We start from the raw sequence: 22311 nt of genomic DNA, 5'->3' as shown, positions 1-22311 counted from the left end.
ATGCACTTGGTTGCTATCAAATCCATGACATATGAATTAATCCTTCCATTGTCAAATCAAGAGTATTTTTGTGACAGGTCTACTCACCAAGCGCAATGGTTCCTCCTATACCAAGCAGTGAAGCTGCACTGTGGTAAAGCGGCAGAGGTATATATATCACATCATTTTCAGTCACACCAAATGCCCAGAATCCTCCTGCTGCCTTCAAGCTTTGGAGGTGAGTGATTACTGCTGCCTTAGGAAGCCCTGGAAAGAAAGAAAGAAAGAAAGAAAGAAAGAAAGAAAGAAAGAAAGAAAGAAAGAAAGAAAGAAAGAAAGAAAGAAAGAAAGAAAGAAAGAAAGAAAGAAAGAAAGAAAGAAAGAAAGAAAGAAAGAAAGAAAGAAAGAAAGAATGACCTTGCCCTCTGTTCTTTGATCTCACAACATTTCAGTCGATACTCACCAGTAGTTCCAGAGGTGAAGATGTAGAGGGTAGGGGATTTAAGAGAGGTGGTGGCACGTAAACTTGCTGGTACAGGTTTGTCAGTGGCAGCATCTATGTGATCAATCACCGACTCCACATTTGTGTCCCCACAATGGCTCTTCATTGTCCACACCTGAATGTTGTCCTCCAGTAGGTCACTTATGATACCATGAACACACTCTACTAAATCTGAGAGAAGGAAACAACCATGTCACAATTTATTAAACCATTAGTACAGTTGAACCTTGGTTCACAAATTAATTTGATTTGTGAACTGGAGTAAATTTCTTGTTAGAATTAATTGAAATGAAATTACTCTATGCCAGCCCAAGAACTAAATCAATTGTATACAGGATGGTAGGGGCGCAAAGCCAACGATCCCGGACATAGGTTTAGAGCCATATTTAGGGCTAATTAACAGCTACATTAAACTCGCAAAAAACAGGATCAAATTATGCTCACAGTATGTGATAGAAAGTACCACTGAGTGTTCTGTATGGACTCTGTGACGGATCGTGGACTCACGTAGTATGCTTACCAGTAATAAAGAAAATTTTTGTTTGTAAACTAATTTTTCGATGAATAGAGGCGCTCAAAAACCAAGGTTTCGCTACAGACTATTTTATGTTTGCCTTTCTATACTTAGAATTAATTTCAATTTTAACCCAGCCTTCCATAAACTTCCTGTTCCTGCACTGAAGTTAACAGCATCAGTGACTCTTACAATAAAATGTGTGTGAGCATAAAGAAAAATTGGGTTTATTTGAAAGGTGTCAAAATTAATCGATTAATCGACTACAAATCAATTATCAAATTAATCACCTTGTATTTTAATAGAGTCAGTGTTTAGAGAATCTTTTCAATTAAAGATTGTCCAAATCTCCTGATTTTAGGCTCTTAAAAGTAAAAGTTTTCTGCTCTTTCAAGTCCTTCAGGAAGCCAGACAGATTTATCTCTTGTGTTTAATCAAAATAAGACATTTGCAAACATCTGCTTTTAATTTGGAAAACAATGACCATCAATCTGTTTTGTGGGACATTGCTTAACTTTTATTTAGGTGTTTTTAATCACTGAAAAATATCAAATAAACAAAAATAAATGGTTAATAAACAGTAATCGTCCGAAAATGTTTTTTAATTCACTTTCATGCAAATACAATTGTATCTGATTTTTTGATTACTAATAGGTGGAATAATCCTTAGAATAATTTATTCTAAAACTATTCAAGTGACAGCCCAGTGTATGTTTTACATAAATATTAGTAGGATTACTTACTTTTACTTATACATATTACCACGTAATATTATATTTTCAATGGTTTAGCCTGGATCAGTTTTGAATTAGCATTATAGTTTAAAATTATGCCAATCATTAATCAGTATTAGTATCATCAGTATTTATGGCTCCTCTGAGAGTAAAGAGCTTTGCACCTGGAATCTGTTTGAACTAGGGATGCACCGAAAATTCGGCCACCGAAAATTTTCGGCCGAAAATGACCCAAAAGTGCATTTTCGGTTTTTGGCCGAAAGACCTAAATCACCGAAACAACACGGCCGAAACTTGTGATGACGTGAGCAAACAGCGCAGCCAGCACGCGGGAAAACGGGATAAGAGCCAGCATGTCTGCGGTGTGGACTGATTTCACTATCTCAGAGAAAGACCCACGGATAGCGATTTGCAAAACATGCAATGCTGAAATTTCAAGAGGGGGTGCATCTGCAAAAAGTTTCTCCACGTCGGGTTTAATTCATCACCTGAAATCCAAACATCCCGATCGCCATTCTGAATATGAGAAGAAGGCGACACAGAAAAGGAAACTGACACCGAGCACGCCCACTCCGTCTGTGGCGGACGTTTTTGAAAAGGCAAGAAAGTTTGTGCATCCACAATTCTTGGTGGATTTGTTGTTGATAAAGGCTATGGTAACCATTGTTTTGATACACTTTTATGTTGTACACACAGAACAAAATTTAAAAGGCACTTGACTTATGCACTTTGTGTTTTTATAAGAGAACATATTTAATTTTACAGTCTTTCAGCAGGCCAGTCTGTTATAAGCCTGTAAATTATTATTTAATGTACACATGAGTGGGGTCAAGTTAAACATTTTATTTTTATTTTATTTTTGAATTTTAATTTATATTGTGCATTGTTGTAATGTCAGTGCTAAATAAATATTTTCATACTTTTGTAACTGGTTTATTGCAATGCCTTGATTTTAGTGAGGTTAGTACACATGTAGCCATAAATGCTGTGGTTCTAATAACTGACATAATCATTTCTTTCGGTGTTTCGGTTTTCGGCCTTGGTTTCCTCATTTTTGGTTTTCGGTTTCGGCCAAGAATTTTTATTTCGGTGCATCCCTAGTTTGAACATGTGGTAAGTTAGTAGCGCAACAACATAAGCAAGAGTATCAACACCGAAGAGAACAATGCCAGGTGTTATTGAAAAGATTATTTGAAGATCATGAGGGTGATACAATTAACAGTGGCATAAGCAGTTATCTGCTTGTATATATTTTCCCCATGTCAATGTCTAAGATCATCAGACAAATCCAAACATTAGAGTAAGTTAATTTAATGATGATTTATTTTACCAAAAAAAAAAAAACAAAAAAAAACGAAGCTGTCTGGCCATGTGTGAAAAAGCATTTTTTCCCAAAACCACCCTCAGCGACAACAACTGAAATCAAGTGTTTTTTATAACTGGCAATGGTTTGTTCACATCTCTGTGGAGATATTTTGGTGCAATGTTAACTTCCAATCGATCTTTACACATATAGTAACAAAATTGGAAACTCCAAGCCAGACTGGGTCAAAGCATACCATACCACAGTTGGCTGGAGGAGTCATTTCCTCTTCTTTGAGAGAGAAAAAACTTTAATGCCATTTCATGTCCAAAATGTTGAATATATGCACAGTAATCCCTCGTTTATTGCGGATAATTGGTTCCAAAAACCACCCGCAATAACTGAAATCTGCGAAGTACGGTCACCCACTCATATGTACTTTTTTTTTTTTTAATCTGTACATTTTTTTGTGTCAATAATTGTATCTGAAACCATTTAAGTGCATATTTTATTATTAGAACATTAAATAATTGTTTCAAACATGTAAATTACCGTTTTTCCATGTATAATGCGCAAAATTTAACTAATTTATTGTCCTAAAATCTTGGGTGCGTATTATACATGGGTACAACAATTTTTGAAGAAAATCTCCCTCGAAATAAAACTTGAAATCACCTTTCTTCTTGTTTGTTGTCAATCGCGCATCGCATTCAGCCATCCTGCCCAACACACTTAGTCAGTAAAATCCATAATTGACGACACATCGTTTGATGCGATGATGCAATCCTTGATGGTGTGTTATTGTCAAATATTGTTTGTTTTTTAATCTCCATCGCAGACCGGATATCATACGGAGGCCGCCATGACAGTATGCGCAGAACGGATGCGCAAGACACGTCAATCGCGCATCGCATTCAGCCATCCTGCCCAACACACTTAGTCAGTAAAATTCATAATTGACGACACATCGTTTGATGCGATGGTGCAATCCTTGATGGTGTGTTATTGTCAAATATTGTTTATTTTTTAATCTCCATCGCAAACCGGATATCATACGGAGGCCGCCATTACAGATGCGCAGAACGGATGCGCAAGACACGTCAGCTATATAAAGAGCGAGAGTTCAGTTCTCTACCTAAATGCGTATTACAGGTAATATTTTATTTCACAACACTTTGCCTTGTTCCTTTCCTCTCTGCTGTTCACTTCAAACACGCTCCATACGAACACAATGCTCTCGTATCAGACGCTTGCTCGATCACCTGCTCGTTTGCTGTCACAATGTACCCTACACAAATCCGAAACATTTCTCCGCTATCGCGGTTGCTAGCGCATGCGCAGTGATACTGACCGGCAGAATAACATCCGGTTGTTCCCAAAGATGATCTTTTTTCTGTAATAATTTTACATTTACGGACTTAAGTAGGAGTCAAAATTTGGGTGCGTATTATACATGGGTACAGGCTTTTTTCCAGCATCGACATGCCATTTTTAGGGTGCGTATTATACATGGGGGCGCATTATACATGAAAAAAAACAGTATACATTAATAGTATAAATAACATACAGAAAATGTATAAATATTGAAAATATAAATACATGTACGTGTGCGTGCAACATGTTAACAAGTACTGGGCAGGCTAACGAGTTAGCGGAAAGATGCTAATTTGCGATCGTGCTAACACGCGAAAACGGAGCTCTGACGGAATTTAAACGAACATTTGGAGCAATACTACATTGTCCTAAATGTTAGACACATGTGATCGTTCATTTCTCTTGTTAGGAGACCCACTTACATCGTCGACGACTCCTGTACCACTGTAACCGACATATGGACACGAACTTAAAACAGGAAGTGGTATCGCCTGAAAACGGCCTTCAAAATAAATCACCCTACCTCAAAATCAAAGCACAGCTGAATAACATAAATAACATGGAGAATTCTTAACACACACTGTAAATGTTTTTAGAACAACTTTTATTATTATATTTTTTTATAACAAAGTAGAAGTGTACATACTGTAAATATGTTTTTAGAACTCTTATTATTATAACAATTGTTCTATAACAAGGTACAACACTGTAAATATGTTTTTAGAACTCTTATTATTATAACAATTTTTTTATAAAAAGGTACAAGTGTACGCACTGCAATTGTGTGGGCACTCCTTGCTTTCTGCTGATGTGTGGGCAAGTTTTGTGCCATAATTCCTCAATTTAGAAGTTTCATTTTAATTTAAAAAAATGTTTTAATTTGGGAAAAAAATCCACCATGTAGTGAAACCACGATAAACAAACCGCAATGTAGCGCTAGCGAGGGATTACTGTATTACATAACCCCAGTCGGGATCTCACACATTTAAGGACAGCGGTTATTTTTAAGAGAGATGGCGTCCCACTGGCTTGTAGCATATTGACAGCGTACACTGTTATGCCAACTGACCTTTCCTCTGGAAATGCTTGATGTGTTGCAATACACAAGGTCTATTTATTAATTCAGCAAGACGGGTGAGTTTTCAAGCTGATATTTTTTTTCAGAACTCAACTTCATAGTGTACTATTTTGGATTGTTGTCCAGCTGTAGAACCCAAGTACACTTCAGTTTGAGTTCAACAGGCTGTTCTCAACATCACACCCCAAAAACCTGATCCAGGTCGTACTTTGCAGCCTACGGCCAACGAGAGATAATCCTGTGTGCAGTGACGCCTTCCCCCTGCCTTTCCTTAACACTGCACGGAAATGCAGCAAACCAAACAAACATGCTGGTAAGTGGAGTCTTTAACCTTGGTTCCACTGACGTTATCTACCCTGCTCCACTCTACTCTGCTCTACTCTACTCGGCTCAGCACGCAAAAACAGTGCATCTCCACAGCTGCTGCCACTACCCGGGAGCCCCTCCTCACCTCGTTAGTGATGTCATGTTACAGTGAAATTGAGTATTTGAACTTTCAATCATTGCTAGAGAGTGCAGGTTTGACAGTTCAATAGAGAAAAAATCTATCTTTTAAACTACTTTATATTCGGTATCAGTCTTTGCATTTGAAAAACTGAAACAACATTCCAATGGAGAAGTCCTCACATGGCCCGGTCAACTGCATGATTCAAATGCCCTGCCTTTGGAAAGGGGTTGAGGGGAGAGAATTCTTAACCAACATTATGCTTGTTTAGTTGAGCAATGATCTTTTCCTGTCACATGGTTTCACCATGGTAATTCTATTAATTGAAGAACCTAGAATTCATCCAGTGAAACTAGGACAGAAGAAGATTATTTTAATATAATTATTTAGCTAGAAACCGGGTTCGGTTGAAGTTGGGAAATTGTGTAAAATGTAAATAAAAACAAAATACAATGATTTGAAAATCCTTTTCAACCTATAATCATTTGAATACACAACAAACATTTATTTAATGCTCAAAAATATCATAAACTTTAATTTTTCAAATAATAAACTTAGAATTTCATGGCTGCAACACGTGCAGTAGAAGTTGGGAAAGGGCATGTTTACCACTTCGTTACATCACCTTTCCTTTTAATAACACTCAATAAACGTTTTGGAAGAGAGGAGACTAATTCTCTTAGCTTCTCATGTGGAATTCTTTCTCATTCTTGCTTGATGAACCGCTTCAGTTGATCAACAGTCCGGGGTCTTCCCTGTCGTATTTTACGCTACATAATGCGCCACAAATTTTCAATGGGAGACAGGTCTGAACTGCAAGTGGGCCAGGGGAGAACCTGGACTCTTTTACTTTGAAGCCACGCTGTTGTAACGCGTGCAGAATGTGGCTTGGCATTATCTTTCTGAAATAAGCAGCGGCGTCCATGAAAAAGACATCGCTTGGATGGCAGCATATGTTGCTCCAAAATCTGTATGTACTTTCCAGCATTTATGTTGCCTTCACAGGCAACATAAATGTAAGTCACCCATACCATGGGAACTAATGCACCCCCATACCATCACAGATGCTGGCTTTAGAACTTTGCATTAACAGTCCGGATGGTCCGCTTCCTCTTTGGTCCGGAGGACACGACGTCCAGTGCTTCCAAAAACAATTTGAAAAGTGGATTCATTAGACCACAAAACACTTTTCCATTGTGCATCAGTCCATTTTACATGAACTCGGGCCCAGAGAACCTGGCGGCGTTTCTGGATGTTGTTCATAAACGGCTTTTGCTTTGCTTGGTAGAGTTTTAACCCGCACTTACTGATGTAGTGACGAACTGTATTTACTGACAGTGGTTTTCTGAAGTTTTCCTGAGCCCATTTGGTGAGATGCTTTACACACTCATGTCGGTTTTTAAGGCAGTGCCGTCTGAGGGATCGAAGGTCACGGTCATTCAGTCTTGGTTTCCGGCCGTGGCGCTTACGTGCAGTGATTTCACCAGATTCTCTGTACCTGTTGATGATATTATGGACCGTAGATGTTGAAATCCCTAAATTCCTTGCAATTTTGCTTTGAGAAATGTTCTTAAACTGTTCAACTATTTTCTCACGCAGTTGTGGACAAAGTGGTGAACCTCGCCCCATCCTTGCTTGTGAATGACTGAGCATGTTTAGGGAGGCTCTTTTTATACCCAATCATGGTACCCACATGTTCCCAATTAGCCTGATCACGTGGGATGTTCCAACTAGGTGTTTGATGAGCTTTTCTCAGCTTTCTTAGTATTTTTTGCCACCTTTCCCATTTTCTACTGCACGTGTTGCAGCCATGAAATTCTAAGTTAATTATTATTTGAAAAATTAAATAAAGTTTATCAGTTTGAACATTAAATATGTTGTCTTTGTCGTGTATTCAATTGAATATGGGTTGAGGAGGATTTTCAAATCGTTGTATTTTGTTTTTATTTACATTTTATACAATTTCCCAACTTCAACCGAATCGGGTTTGTATAAACAAAACATGTAAAAAAATATATATATATTTTGTGTGTGTGTGTATTTTCAGCATTAGAGCGTACTTGACTGTTACAAAAATGTCTTTGTCTTTGTCTGTTATTTATCCTTTTTGAAATTTTGGCACTTATTTTCTTGCACTCGTATGCGCTGCTGTGACAAGTAAATTTCCCCGCTGTGGGATGAATAAAGTTCTATCATCATCATCAATTCATTTGTAGAACAAACCTACACACTCAGCGTCTACAATGGCCTAATCAACGCCTGGCTGATGCTAAATCTCACTTTTTCTTGATTTTCAAAACGTTCCGAACCAAACTTTACCCACAATTTGTTACGTGATATAGACCTGCTCGCTTAACCTTACAAACTGGCCTAGGTAATAAATTAAATGATCATGGATAGTTTGGATACATGTCATAAGAGCTCTGTCGGAATGTTGACAGAAATTTTTCACGTTCCTTAAATGCCTCTAATCAGCACGTGTTTTTAAAGAATAGAATGTTATGAAAAATGCAAGTTGATGATGTATTTTTTCGAAATTAATTAATACATTTATTGAATCAATCAATCAATCAATCAAATCAATCAATCAAATCACCTGAACCTGATAGACAACCCGTCTACTTAAGAAGTATTTTTGTTGGCCAACGGAGGGCGCGCTGGCTCCATAACAATCGTTATTATTTCGCGGCATGGATGTGCTCCTAACAGTTAAACTACTAAAATAACCTAATGGGGAAATTTAGCAAAAAGAAAAATAAAGTCAATCTAGCATCATAAGATATTACATTTTCTTATTGTTTTTGCCTCATTTAAAGACGCCTGAGATTACACAATTTCTACACATACGGCATTTCAACATTATGTCCTGCATTATTGATATTATTTAACTCTTTATAAATGTTCAATTTTGTGTGTACTGATGAAAGACGATACAATTACCTGCGCCAACTATTACAGCTTTGGCTCCACAGCAGTTGATGCAATGCAACAACGATCTAGATTTAATGTTTGTATTCAGAAAAGCAACAGGACAGCCGACCTTTGCCAATCCGAACCAAACGCAGACGAAGTCGGGCTCGTTGTTCATGAGCATGGCAACGCAGTCGCCTTTGGTTATCTTGAGTTTCTGGAGGAAAACATTTGCCAGCCTGTTGCTGCGCTCCTCAATATCCTTGTAGGTGTGGACGCTCCCTTCATAAATGATAAAAGGCTTGTCGGGGATACGATGCGCCTGTTGAATGAACCTGTCCAGGACTGTACAGACTCTAGAAGTCAGCCTGAACAGCTCCAGTTTCACACCAAACCGGATTAGACTCAAAAGAAAGAAAAAATCTTTCCAAAAGTAGGGGGAAAAAAAGGGTCTGCAAAACATGAGCAGAAAACATACCCACGACTAGAGCTGAGATCCAGGCAAAAGAAAGCATAATTTCTGTGGTGGATTCGAAGAGCGAGCTGAGAAGTACACTAATAACACGCACCACCTACATGCTCAACGTGATAAACATTAACCGAGAGTGACGTAAAACAAATAGCGTTAACGTATCGCATTCACAGCTAGACACAGGCCGGCGTACCGGAAACGTTCTCTTCTAAATAAAACAATTCACGTGAAAGCGTCCCGTTCAGAAGAATAATCCACAGATTACTGTGCTCTAAATACTGTTCATTAAATACGGACACTGACGCTTTCCTGTTTATACCAACTTCTACTGCCCTAAGCATCCTGGGTAATGTAGTATCCATAGGAGTTGGGCTGAGCGGCCCCTTGATCATCGTAAGATTCAAGTCATTTGTTAGATCTCTGTTTCATTTCATTTCACAAGTTTAATACTTCAATATATGAAAAAAAACAGGTTTTTTGGGGGGGGGGGGTGCTCAAGGAACTTATTGAGACCTACCCCCCGTTGTACAGTGGACATTTCTTAGGTAACACTTCTTTACAGTGAATAAGGAACCATTTGACTAATACACCAAATCACTACGTGGAAAGCTATGATAACACTATGACATTTATTGTTCATGCAAAAATAAACTTACCATTAATCAATAACCACCCATTCCCTTTGTCGTTTGCAGTCTTATAAAGTTAAAGTAATTTTTTAAGTGATGAAATTGGACTAAAACACTTAGATGGCGGGCCGAAGGCGATTAAAGTGAGCTTGACTGATCTGCATCGAGGGAGTACACGATTCTTTGTGTGTGATATCTAGTTATCATATTAAGTCCAAAACAATTTGTTGGGAGCTAATTTTTGGTCATCCTTTTTCACAATCTTACGTTTTAATGAAATGTTTTCTCATGTATATCGTTGGACACCTCTAGCTGATTAACCAATTTCAATTCGCATACGGGGATTAAGGACCCACCCCCCAAAATGTAAACAAGATGGAACTGCATGCTGTCTGCATTGCATCGGAAGACAGTAAATACAATTCTAATAAAGCTTTCAAGACTATGATCCAACTTGTGTAGTGTTTTCATTAAATTTTACTAAGATCGTTGAACCCTGGCATATTTCCTCTTGTATTTCGCAAACTGTATTCAGCCATACTGACGTTACCGAGTTTGCTTGCAATTAACCTAGATGGCTAACGTTAACATGATATTAACGTTAGTGCTTGTAACGTTACTAGGTGGCGTATTTATTTATTTAAGTATTTACAGTGGGAAAAATTTAAGATGGGGTCCTGCATGCATGTGTGCCATTCATGTAAAGAGCCCACTAAAATAATTCAATTTTCAGAGCCAAGTTGGGTCAAATTTATTAATTGTACATTGCAGTGGGCTAATTTAGATGTCCCAGAGAGTGCAATAGCACAATTTGCTGTTAAGGAAATGAGGTGAGTTATACCATGCGGGATAATATACATGAGGGACGAGTACGGATATGACTAGCAAAGTATTTATGATAAGGTGCAATAGAACAAATATTTGCAGGCGGTACTAGAATGCTAATTATAAATATAGGGTTATAAATATGCATCATTGTGTCAGTATAACCAGATATGAACAGATATGTACAAGCGGAGTAAGACTGATGGATAAATATATAGGATAGGACGCCCCCCACACTCAGGTACCAAATGGTCATGTGACAAGTTCCCGCCTTTCCAGGCAGTATAAAAGAAGCTGACCTGGAGAAGGAAGCTGTTTCATCTGCTGCCGTGCCTCGTGCATTGGCCGCCATTAAACAACCCAAGATCTTGCCAATAAAGAACCAACTCTATACTCCACATCTTTGTTGTTCCTGGCTCAGCATCGGACATCGCTGTGTTGGATTTGGTCCACAATTTGGGAAGCGCGCTGTCCGCGCCTCACGGCAAAAGCCAGAGCCAATCACCTGTCATCCAATTTACTCCCTGCGTGTTCGTTTTCTTTTGCAATGTAAGGAAAAGACTGAGACACCGAAACAAAATTTAGAATTACACAGGTTGGTTGAGTTCAATCACAATTCTTCTTAAGAAAGCTCTGTTTTCAGGAAAAGTACAATATAGCACTGGGCCTTTCGTGCGACCATGCTCAAGAGCAGAAAGTCTCCATTCAGAAAAGGCAACATTCAAGGTTCTTTGGTCAGCTTATATCCAGTTGCACATGCCAGTGTGGGGCGAGTTTGATGGGTGATGAGTCAGGGGGTGTGGCAAGTTCGCAGGAGAGTTTGATTCCATGGGAATGGGTGCTGGTTCGGTGAGAGCTGGTTCCGTGGGGGCGGGTGCTGATTATGGGCGATTCGGTGTGTGTGGGGGCTGTTGTTTTCCATCCCGTCTTTCGGCCTTGGCGATTACCTTTGGCCGGGTTCTTGGTTGTTTTCCTCCTGCCTGTCATGGATCGGAATGGAACAGCGCGACCAAGTGCAGCTTGGACCAGGATTTATTGAAGCAAACTCAAAAAGCAAACTGACATGACTTAACAAACAATAACTTGACTGACTGACTGGGACGTGAAACAAGAAGACAGCAGGACATGACGACAGCAAGACAGTTTGACAACAACACACAATGATCCGACGGGGAGTGAGGGGCAGACAGGACTTAAATACGAAACACGAGGCAGGTGACCGCGATTACATTGATTGAGGTGACACAGGAGGGGAGAGGCGACGTGAACAGAAACTATGGCAACCAAGACACTTAGCAAAACTGGAGACGAGACGTGACACTGCCGCTCTTCCTCTGGCACCTCTACCGGTTTTATCTCCAAGTGTCCTTCCTGTAAACCATTCTTCCACATACATCCACTTCGCCCACTGTCGCACACCGCCCATTCATCATTCTTTCAATTTTGTCATTTTGTACGGAATTATGTCAAGTCAAGTCAAGTCAAGTTTATTTGTATAGCCCTAAATCACAAGCAGTCTCAAAGGGCTTCACATAGACAAAAATTGACAATTATTCTCAAAGCATCCCCTGATCTTAAGCTCCCAAAAGGGCAAGGAAAAACTCAAAACCCCTGCCCGGGGAAAATGAGAAACCTTGAGAAGGGACCACAGATGGAAGGATCCCCCTTTCAGGATCACCAGGTTGTAATGGATGCAGAGAGGGCACAAATAATACATAATATGAAAATCAAAAGTGGATGTCCAAGTCAGAGCGAAGGGCCGCCGGAGGAGCCCTCTACTATCCTGGCTGTGGAGGTTGAGCTGCAGTTCCCCCAACCCGAATTAGCCCACAAGAATCCAGATAGCCGCTGTCAGCTTGGGTGCCACCTAACCACCTCCCCGGCCGAGGAGGGGGGGGGGAGAGAAAACAAAACAAACTCCGGCCGAATCGGCCACTCCAAGTTAGTTAAAGGCCATGTCATAGAAATGTGTCTTTAAACGTGTCTTAAATGTTTCTACTGAGGTAGCAGTCCTAATATCCATTGGGAGGGCATTCCAAAGCTCTGGAGCCCGGATAGAAAATGCTCTAGACCCTGCAGACACTTTCTTGGCCCTCGGTGTCGCTAAAAGGGTAGCGTTTTGCGAACGAAGGTTACGAGACGGAACATAAGGAACAACTAGGTCGACGAGATACGAAGGCGCTAAGCCATGCAGTGATTTATAGGTTAATAGAAGAACCTTGAAGTCACATCTTAAATGGACCGGGAGCCAATGTAAGTTGGCTAATATTGGGGTAATGTGATCAAATTTTCTTGTCCGTGAGAGCAGCCTTGCAGCAGCATTTTGTACTAACTGTAGACTTTTGATGCGGGACTTAGGAAGACCAGAGAATAGTACATTACAGTAGTCCAGGCGCGACGTGACGAACGCATGTATAATAGTTTCCGCATCACCGGTCGAGAGGATCGGACGAATCTTTGCAATATTACGAAGGTGAAAGAACGCAATTCTGGTTATATTCTTAATGTGCTTTTGAAAGGAGAGAGTTTGGTCAAACATTACCCCGAGATTAGTTACAGTATCGCTCTGAGTGATAGTACGGTTATCTATAGTTATAGCGGTTTCCTTGAACAAGTGTTGAAAACGAGTTGGAACAATTATCAACATCTCAGTTTTATCTGGGTTAAGACGAAGGAAGTTGAGAGACATCCATTGCTTGATCTCCGCAAGGCATGCCTCAAGATTGCAACAATCACGCGGATCTGTCATCGATAACGGCATATATAATTGGGTGTCATCCGCGTAGCATTGAAAACTAATATTATATTTACGTATTATGTCCCCAAGCGGGATCATATAAATATTAAATAAAATTGGTCCGAGAACCGATCCCTGTGGGACACCACACGTAACATTATAGAGCTCAGAGGACGCATTGCCATGGACCACTCGGTGCGTCCTATTTGATAGATAGGAATGGAACCAGCCTAGTGCTGACCCTGAAATACCAACACAACTTTTAAGACGCCCTAATAAAATATCAAAGTCTACAGTGTCGAAGGCAGCACTAAGATCGAGTAGTAACAGTACAGATGAAGTGTTTGAATCCATAGCTATGAGGAGATCATTAGTCACTTTAGCAAGTGCTGTCTCAGTGGAATGATTAGCTCTAAAACCAGACTGAAAAGAGTCATATCGATTATTGGCGACCATGTAATCAATAAGCTGCTGTGCTACTACTTTTTCAAGAAGTTTTGCTATAAATGGGAGGTTTGAAACTGGCCTATAATTACTGAGACAGTCCGGGTCAAGATTTGGTCGCTTAAGCAACGGTTTAATGATAGCGGTTTTGAAGGCTGTTGGCACTATCCCAGAGGAGACAGACAGCTTGATTATATTTAAGACAGACGGTCCTAAAATATGAAATAATTCTTTAAGTAGTTTGGCTGGAAGAGGGTCGAGCAAACATGTTGTTTGTTTAGCCGCACTAACCATTTGTGTAAGCCTTTCAAGGGACACGCTATTAAAAGTTGAGAGGGTTGTTGCATGATCATCAGCGTTGGTAAACGGCGGGCTCGACCGCGCGATTGGAATGGTATTCTTGATCTCGTCCCTAATGGACTCAATCTTTTGAGCAAAAAATTTAATGAACTCGTCAGCTGAGTGGAAGGAATTGTCGGGGGTCGGCTGGCGTAGAGTCAGCTTTGCCACTGTATCAAATAGGTGTTTCGGATTGTTTTTATTGAGATTAATATCTTGCGAGAAATACCGAGTTTTTGCTAAGATAAGCGCATCTTTATATTTCAGGAGGCTGTCCTGCCATGCCTGATGGAAAACCTCAAGTTTGGTTAGACGCCATCTGCGCTCATGCTTTCTACATAATTGCTTAAGCGTACGCGTTTCATCTGTGAACCACGGAGTAGGCAATCTACGGCGAGTTTTCAGACATAACGGCGCCACAGAGTCAATGGCATTTAACAATGTCGCATTGAATTCATTTGTAAGGTTATCAACAGAGCCGGTGTACGCGGGAAATATGGCAGTTGCCGGCGACAGTAACTCAGATAGCGCAGTTGCAGTCATGGAGTTAAAATTACGGCTCCTATAATTCCGATTGCTCTCTTGTCTTTGACAAGAAACTAAAATTTCAAATTTTATTAAGTAATGATCAGACAAAACAGTAGTGTATGGCAGTACTGCTATATTTGAGGTTGCAAGTCCTCGGGATAATACCAGATCTATGGTATTTCCATTCTTATGCGTTGCTGCCTGTACGGCTTGCGAAAAACCAAACATATCAGTTAAAGTCTGAAACGCCGAAGTAAGTGGCTCTGACGGTAAATTCATGTGGATGTTGAAATCACCCATGATAATTATATTATCGGCATTGGTTACGAGATCAGCCACGAATTCTGAAAATTCATCCAGGAAGCCAGAGTAAGCCCCGGGTGGACGGTAAATAACAGCAAGATAAAATGACGGTAAAGCGGTGGATCGGACAGTGAGAACTTCAAATGTTTTAAATACATTGGTCGAACGAGGCCTAAGTCTCAGCTCAGAATTCGAGATGAGGGCGAAACCCCCACCCTTTTTTCGAGGACGCGCCACATGCGAGCTCACAAAATTTGGAGGCGAGGCCTCATTAAGCGGCAGCAGTTCATTAGGTTTTAACCAGGTCTCGCAGAGACCAAAAACGTTTAGATTATGTTCCGTGATGAGGTCATTAACGAGAACTGCTTTTGTATGAAGCGATCTAATATTCATAAAACCGAGTTTAAGCGTAATCGGTCGATCAGGGTGCGTATCTATCGAAGGATATTTAAACGAGATGCGAGTAAGATTGTGTTCTCTAGGCCTGACATCACCTCTCGAATGTTTGTTAGCGCGGCGAGACGATACGACCGTGGGAATCTGATAGTAAATATTTGTTACACATGTAAAATTATCTGAAACAGGCACCGTTTCATCAGCAAAACCGGTTGGGGTGGAGTGATTGGATTTGTCTACTACCCCAGTAGAAAGTGTGTTTATGTGTACTGTGGCACTATTCAAACTGTCACGCTCTAGTCTACACAAGGAGCTATGTGCATGCTGGAAGTCTAGCCTAGCGCTAGTTAACTTTAGCTTAACAGACTCCAAACCCATCCTGACAGGTGGTCTAATCACCTGTGCCCCGGCCTGCTCTAAAGTGACCTGTCATGCGTGGCTCAAACAGTAATCTATATTCCTAGAAAGAGTGAAGGCGCCTTCACGGTTAGGGTGAAGGCCGTCCTTCCTCAGCAGGTCGGGGCGGCCCCAGAAGGAGGGCCAGTTATCTATAAAATACAGTCCCTGCTTATTACAGAACCCAGCCATCCATCGATTAAGGGAGACTAATCTACTAAACCTCTCATCAGTGCCTCTCCCAGGCAGGGGGCCAGAGACAAATACTCGATGCCGACTCATCTTTCTGGCGAGATCACAAGTCCTCGCTATGTTTCTCTTTGTGATCTCCGATTGCCTCATCCTAACATCATTGGAGCCGACGTGTATCACTATGTCCGAGTAGCTAGTGTTGTTGGAACTACGCTGTTGACTAGACCTATTGCGAGTTAGCTCCCTAAGATTAGCTTCTATGTCGGGTGCTCTGCCCCCAGGAATACACATTACCGTGGCTGGATTTTTAAGCGTAATATTTCGGGTAATGGAGTCACCTATGACCAAAGTGCGACGGCCAGTAGACCGAGATGACTTTGGACGGCTATGCGTCTTACCTGGCTCATCGCGATTAGCAAGCCGCTTGGGGCTAATGCTAACTGGGCTAGCGGGCTGACTACAGTCCGCGACTGTATCCGCCACATCTACGGTTATCGCGTAATTCTGCTCTAACTGGCGGACACGTCCCTCTAGCAGGGACAATCTCTCTAAGAGAAGGGTGCAGTTGGTGCACGAAGCCGTACAAACCTCTTGATCTGCAGCCATACTTTGTGTCCGATGATCGACGGTAGACAAACGGCCACGAAGCCTCCGCTCTCCCAGGCACTCCGGCTGCGAAGTAAAAAAGATCGAAAAAAATGTGAGCTTTTGGCTGTGGCATCATCAATTTATTAATGTTCCCTGACTATGCCAAGTTTGTACTCACCACTTACTATGTTTTTGTTTGTTTGTTCTTTTGATACTCCATGTACTTGCTTACGTCATCATATTCTTAGTTTAATCATGCTTCCAACCATATCTTTTCTTTGTTAGGCAAAATATTTCCCTCTGTCCAGAACGCTCAGTAGTAATCGAAAACTGGTGTCTAGCATTAGTCAAAACATAAAATATAATCAAGTACTGAACATTTTTAGACGACTGGCAATGTCCGTGATTTAGAAAATCATCAGGTATGCATTAAACAGTTCCTTAAGGGTCATTAAGCTATTCAGGCAATATATAAAAAAACATTTGTTATTTCAAAGTGCTCAGAAATACACATCAGATCATAAAGTTATAAAAACCTTTGTCATTACCACCTATCAAAAATGTGTTATGTCTCCTTTACTGATTTGGTGTGTAGGTATAATTATATGCTTAAAATGTTTCTTTTATTGATTTAATATGTGAATATACTTGTCTGCTTATGTACTTTATTCAATGAGGTTTGAGCATATCTGTTTTTGTAGCTTGGCAGGACTTTTTATATTTCGACTCCATTTCTTCACCCGCACAACACGACCTCGACGTGGGTTTTGTCCAGTTGAGCAGGTTTTGGCCACTTTCAGGTGAGGCTTGCCGCCTTGGGTCGGAGGTCATTTTTTGAATGTGTATGTGTGATCGTTTAGCCGCTGTGTTTTCTCCCGGCATTTTTTGAATGTGTGTGTGATCATTTGGCCATTGTGAACCTCCCGGCAGACGTGATTTTGGCTTTTGTTTGTTATTTTTTTATATTTTATCCCTCTCTTGTTGCCTCTGTGCAGGCGCGGCACTGGCCCCGGAGTCGGCCTGGTGAGATTGGAGGGGGGGCTGTGTGTTGTGTCTCGCCTGTGCCTTTCTGTCTTTCATTGTCTCCATTGGTGCTGGATCGTGAGGGGGAGAGGAGAGCGATTGTTGTACTTTGCTTGTGAAAGGACTGCAGGAGGTTGCTCCTCCAGTGTCTCACCTGTGCCTTTCTGCCTTCTATAGAGGCTTTGCAGTCACGTGGTTTTATCACGTGATTTTGTGTTATGCCGCCATCTTGGCGGTCAACTCGTCAGCTCGTTCCTACGTGTTTGTATAGATTGTCTGATTTCTGCGCTACGTTTTCACCGATTTCATCCGAATTATGGCTGATTTGCTATCCAACGAAGTTGGGCATTTGGATGAAGAATCCAAGAAACGTTACAGAGAGAAGTTGAACCTTGTTGGCACAACGGATCCGTATCTTTTACCGAGAAGCATGCTAAAATCGCCTGAGCATTTTGCAACAGCCGACCTGCCTGAACTCTCATATCCAGATATTTATACCGTAATTTTCGGACTATAAGTCGCGGTTTTTTTCATAGTTTGGGTGGGGGGGCGACTTATACTCAGGAGCGACTTATATGTGGGGTTTTTTTTTTTCAAAAAATTTCAAAAAAAAAAAAAATGATGAAACCGCGATAAACGAACCGCAATGTAGCAAGGGATTACTGTAATTTGAATTTCAAGTGACGACAGCAGCGCGAAACCATCTGCGTCACTCCAATTCATTAAATCCATCAATCGTCCTTTGTCAACAATGCGTGCGCGCCGCTGACGGCTTTTGCACTTAAAAATATTCCACAGGCCCATATAACGATATATAAATTATATATCAAATAACTATTATATAAGCAATAATGTTATCAAACCATCTGTGCACTCTAAATCATTAAATCCATCGATCAAATTCCTCGTCCTTTGTCAACATCGCCGCGCGTGCGCCCTGACGTCAGCCTCGTCGTTATTCCACAGATCTACTATATAACTATATTGTAGCGTTAACAAAGTTCAAGGAAAGACGTGGGTTTGGTAAACGGCTCTTTATTTAACAAAACAAACTTACAGGCGTGTGGCGGCGTGGACGTCCAGCCACGGAAGGGGACGAGAGCTCCATACGATAGGACCGGGCGTGCGTAGAAGCCATGACCGAGCGAGTGACGCGCGACAGCAGCGCGACGCGACGTCGCGGTTGCGCGTCAGCAGCGCGACGGTTGTTTACATAAAGGACAAAGATCGACTCGTCCAGCTTTCTTTCACTTTCGTGGATTGAAGTCGGGCGCCGGCGCTCGGCTGGGTGGCTGTCCAGGGACGGTGGATGGTGCTCGGACAATGCTTTTACGCACGCCCGGTCCTACTCTACCGAGCTGCCTTTCAGCTCCGTGGATGGAAGTCGAGGGCCGGCGCTCAGCCGGGTGGCTGTCCGAGGACGGTGCATGGGGCTCGGTCATGGCTTCTACGCACGCCCGGTCCTATCGTATGGAGCTCTCGTCCCCTTCCGTGGCTGGACGTCCACGCCGCCACACGCCTGTAAGTTTGTTTTGTTAAATAAAGAGCCGTTTACCAAACCCACGTCTTTCCTTGAACTTTGTTAACGCTACAATATAGTTATATAGTAGATCTGTGGAATAACGACGAGGCTGACGTCAGGGCGCACGCGCGGCGATGTTGACAAAGGACGAGGAATTTGATCGATGGATTTAATGATTTAGAGTGCACAGATGGTTTGATAACATTATTGCTTATATAATAGTTATTTGATATATAATTTATATATCGTTATATGGGCCTGTGGAATATTTTTAAGTGCAAGAGCCGTCAGCGGCGCGCACGCATTGTTGACAAAGGACGATTGATGGATTTAATGAATTGGAGTGACGCAGATGGTTTTATTAACGTGTTATTTATGTAATAGTTTTTTGAATAACTCTGAATTTTACGTCAGGGCCGTTCTCAGCTCTTAGTTTGTGTTTATGTCACGTTAGCATAGCTATCGTTTAGCCTGTTGTTGCTCGTTCATGACTGTTCTTGGTGTTGGATTTTGTCGAATAAATTGCCCCCCAAAATGCGACTTATACTCCGGAGCGACTTATAGTCCGAAAATTACGGTAATTACCTCGTCGATTCACCATCTCCGTACACTGGAAAGGACCTTAAGGCATACAAGAGTCTGGATGCCTACAAGTATTTTACAGCAGGTTTTGTGCATGATGGGCTGATATGGCAGATTCCAAACAAGAATCGATTTCTTCTCATGACCAAGGTAAGGAAAAGGCACGCACGTGGCAGTAACAGTGTGGTTGTGAAAAAACTACTGAAGTGATTCTAATGAAAACTCACATTGATAAGCTTTTTTTTATTACAAAAGGCCTCTTGTTCAAAAATGAATGATTCATGAGAAAATTTACCAAATGCCAGGTAAAATATGCATAAATGGACAGTAAGAGGTCTAGCCTTGTATATTATATCCAAATTACAGACTGATACTAATATAAGGTATGTCATATTATCTGTTTCAGGTAAAACACTCTCAACGGATGAATGATCCTCCCCTCAGACCTTGGGTAGCAATAGCGAAAGATGGTCAGATCCTGTGCTGCCACTGTACCTGCATGGCTGGATTGGGTGAAACATGTTCACATTCAGCAGCATCCCTGTTCGCCCTGGAGACATTAATACGTATGAAGACGGCCACTTCATGCACATCACTACCTTGTCAGTGGCTGAAACCATCAGCATTGCACATAGAATATGCTGAAGGATGCAATATCGATTTTGCCCGTCCAGCCCAGAAACGAAAGTCAGAAGTTTCAACTCCTGAGGAAAGTTCTGCGAGAAAACTGCTGAATGTTCCTCCACCAACTGAAGAGCAGAAAGCTGCCTTTTACAAGGCTTTGTCTGAATGCGGTGGAAGACCAGCAATTTTGAGCATTGTCCCTGACTATGCTGACAACTTTGTGCCAAGGGCAGTGAAGCGAAAGCTTCCTGTACCTCTCTCACAGCTGTACGATTCTGGCAACATGAAACTCAGCCCAGATGAACTTGCACTAAAATGCCGGTCAGAGCTGGAAAAGTTACATTCCATTACCAGAGAGCAGGTTTGTATTTTTTTCGCACTTGGTAATTAATATATACATCATAAATAATTTATTGTTCTCCAACCTGTTACAAATAATCTAATCATAGTGAAAACAATTTTTATTCAAATGTTTTTCAGATATCTGCGGTTCAAGAAGAGTCCAGGGGCCAAGCAACATCAACAACTTGGTTTCAACAAAGAGCTGGGCGAATTACGGCCTCAAATTTTAAGGCAACGACCAGGACCAATGTCTCAAAGCCATCCAGCCATCCTCAGTCTGAGTAATGTCACAAGAAATTGACTAAAAGGACTCAACTTCATATTTTGACTAAGATGAGGTGCAATCAAATTAAACGTTGTCATCATAATCATGTATGATGGCAGACCAGTCAAAAACGTTACTTTGTCATCATTACCCTTGAAAGATTCTTCATTCCATGTACAGCGTTTAAAATTGTCCTTCAGTTCATCCAGTTCTGCACGCAGATTTTTACACTCTGCAGTGAGGGAATCCATTGCTTCCCCAGTGATATCCGTCTGTGTGGCAGTAGTCACCATGCCTTCTTTTCCAATCTCAGCGTGCACCACATCTTCACCAGCGGGTAGTTGATCATTTTCACAAGGAACAGACTGGGAAATATTGACAAGTGCTGCTGCTGCTCCAATGCCCTCTCGCGGTCTCTCTTGCGCTGCTTGAGATTTTGTCTTCTCTCAAAAATCTCCATTGAACATCTGAGTTTTCGTTTGTGATTTGACTGGGTATGCTCAAATATACTTGGCACATAGTCTGGGGATAGTGGATCTTCGCTTTTTGCACCTGAAACAATTAAACAATCACATTATTCATAATGACTACCATAAATAAACAAATCAGGGGTGAATAGTTTGTTTACATACCTGATATGAAGTGCTCATTGCATATCCTCGTGTAAATCGTAGGTTTCCATTGTTCACGACGAATCGCCGCGATCCATTTATCACGTTTTTTCATGTTCGCCGGAAATCTATAGAAGCTAAGATTTTGTTTATCGCCTCGTCTATTGTTACATCCAACAGCACAGCAGGTATCCGGCATTTTTAAGCTCAAATAGCAGCAAGAAACAAGAAACAACAAGAAAGCGTGTGTGTGAGTCGTTGACCGGCACTGAAAAGTTGACCGCCAAGATGGCCGCCAAGCTAATGTGGGTAGCTTGATGACGTCAGCTGCAAAGCCTCTATAGCAGTGGTTCCCAAACTTTTGCAGGCTGGCGCCCCCTTTGGCTCCCCAGTGAATTCCTAGCGCGCCCCCCCCCCAAGGACCGGCATTTATATAAATAAATAATACATTTATATAAATAAATAAATAATACATTTATAATATCATTACCATTACGTTGAATTAGTGGGAGCACTGAGTTTGTTTCTCAGAAACGAGCCGGTCCCATCTAGACGTAATCGGAGACAATGACACCCGAAGTGATTTAAGGTTTGTCTTTTATTGCAGGATGCTTGGTCTCCATGTGTTGAAGCAGTTTTGAATGCTTCACTGCC

General features: G+C 41.2%; 1 protein-coding gene across 1 annotated transcript in view; it reads right to left on the bottom strand.

The window, feature by feature from the left end:
- Nucleotides 1-9494, bottom strand: part of slc27a6 (solute carrier family 27 member 6) — a 71266-nt gene extending 61772 nt beyond the window's left edge. Inside the window, 4 exon segments of the mRNA XM_037265823.1 lie at nt 88-246; nt 443-652; nt 8870-9278; nt 9280-9494. Coding sequence (XP_037121718.1) covers nt 88-246; nt 443-652; nt 8870-9278; nt 9280-9354 — 853 coding nt within the window. The 5' untranslated portion in view covers nt 9355-9494.
- Nucleotides 9495-22311: the final 12817 nt, after the last annotated feature.

Source organism: Syngnathus acus, chromosome 12 (assembly GCF_901709675.1).
Source record: "Syngnathus acus chromosome 12, fSynAcu1.2, whole genome shotgun sequence".
NCBI lineage: Eukaryota > Metazoa > Chordata > Actinopteri > Syngnathiformes > Syngnathidae > Syngnathus > Syngnathus acus.
The sequence above is the reverse complement of the archived record's forward strand: the minus strand, read 5'-3'. Positions and strand labels throughout refer to the sequence as shown.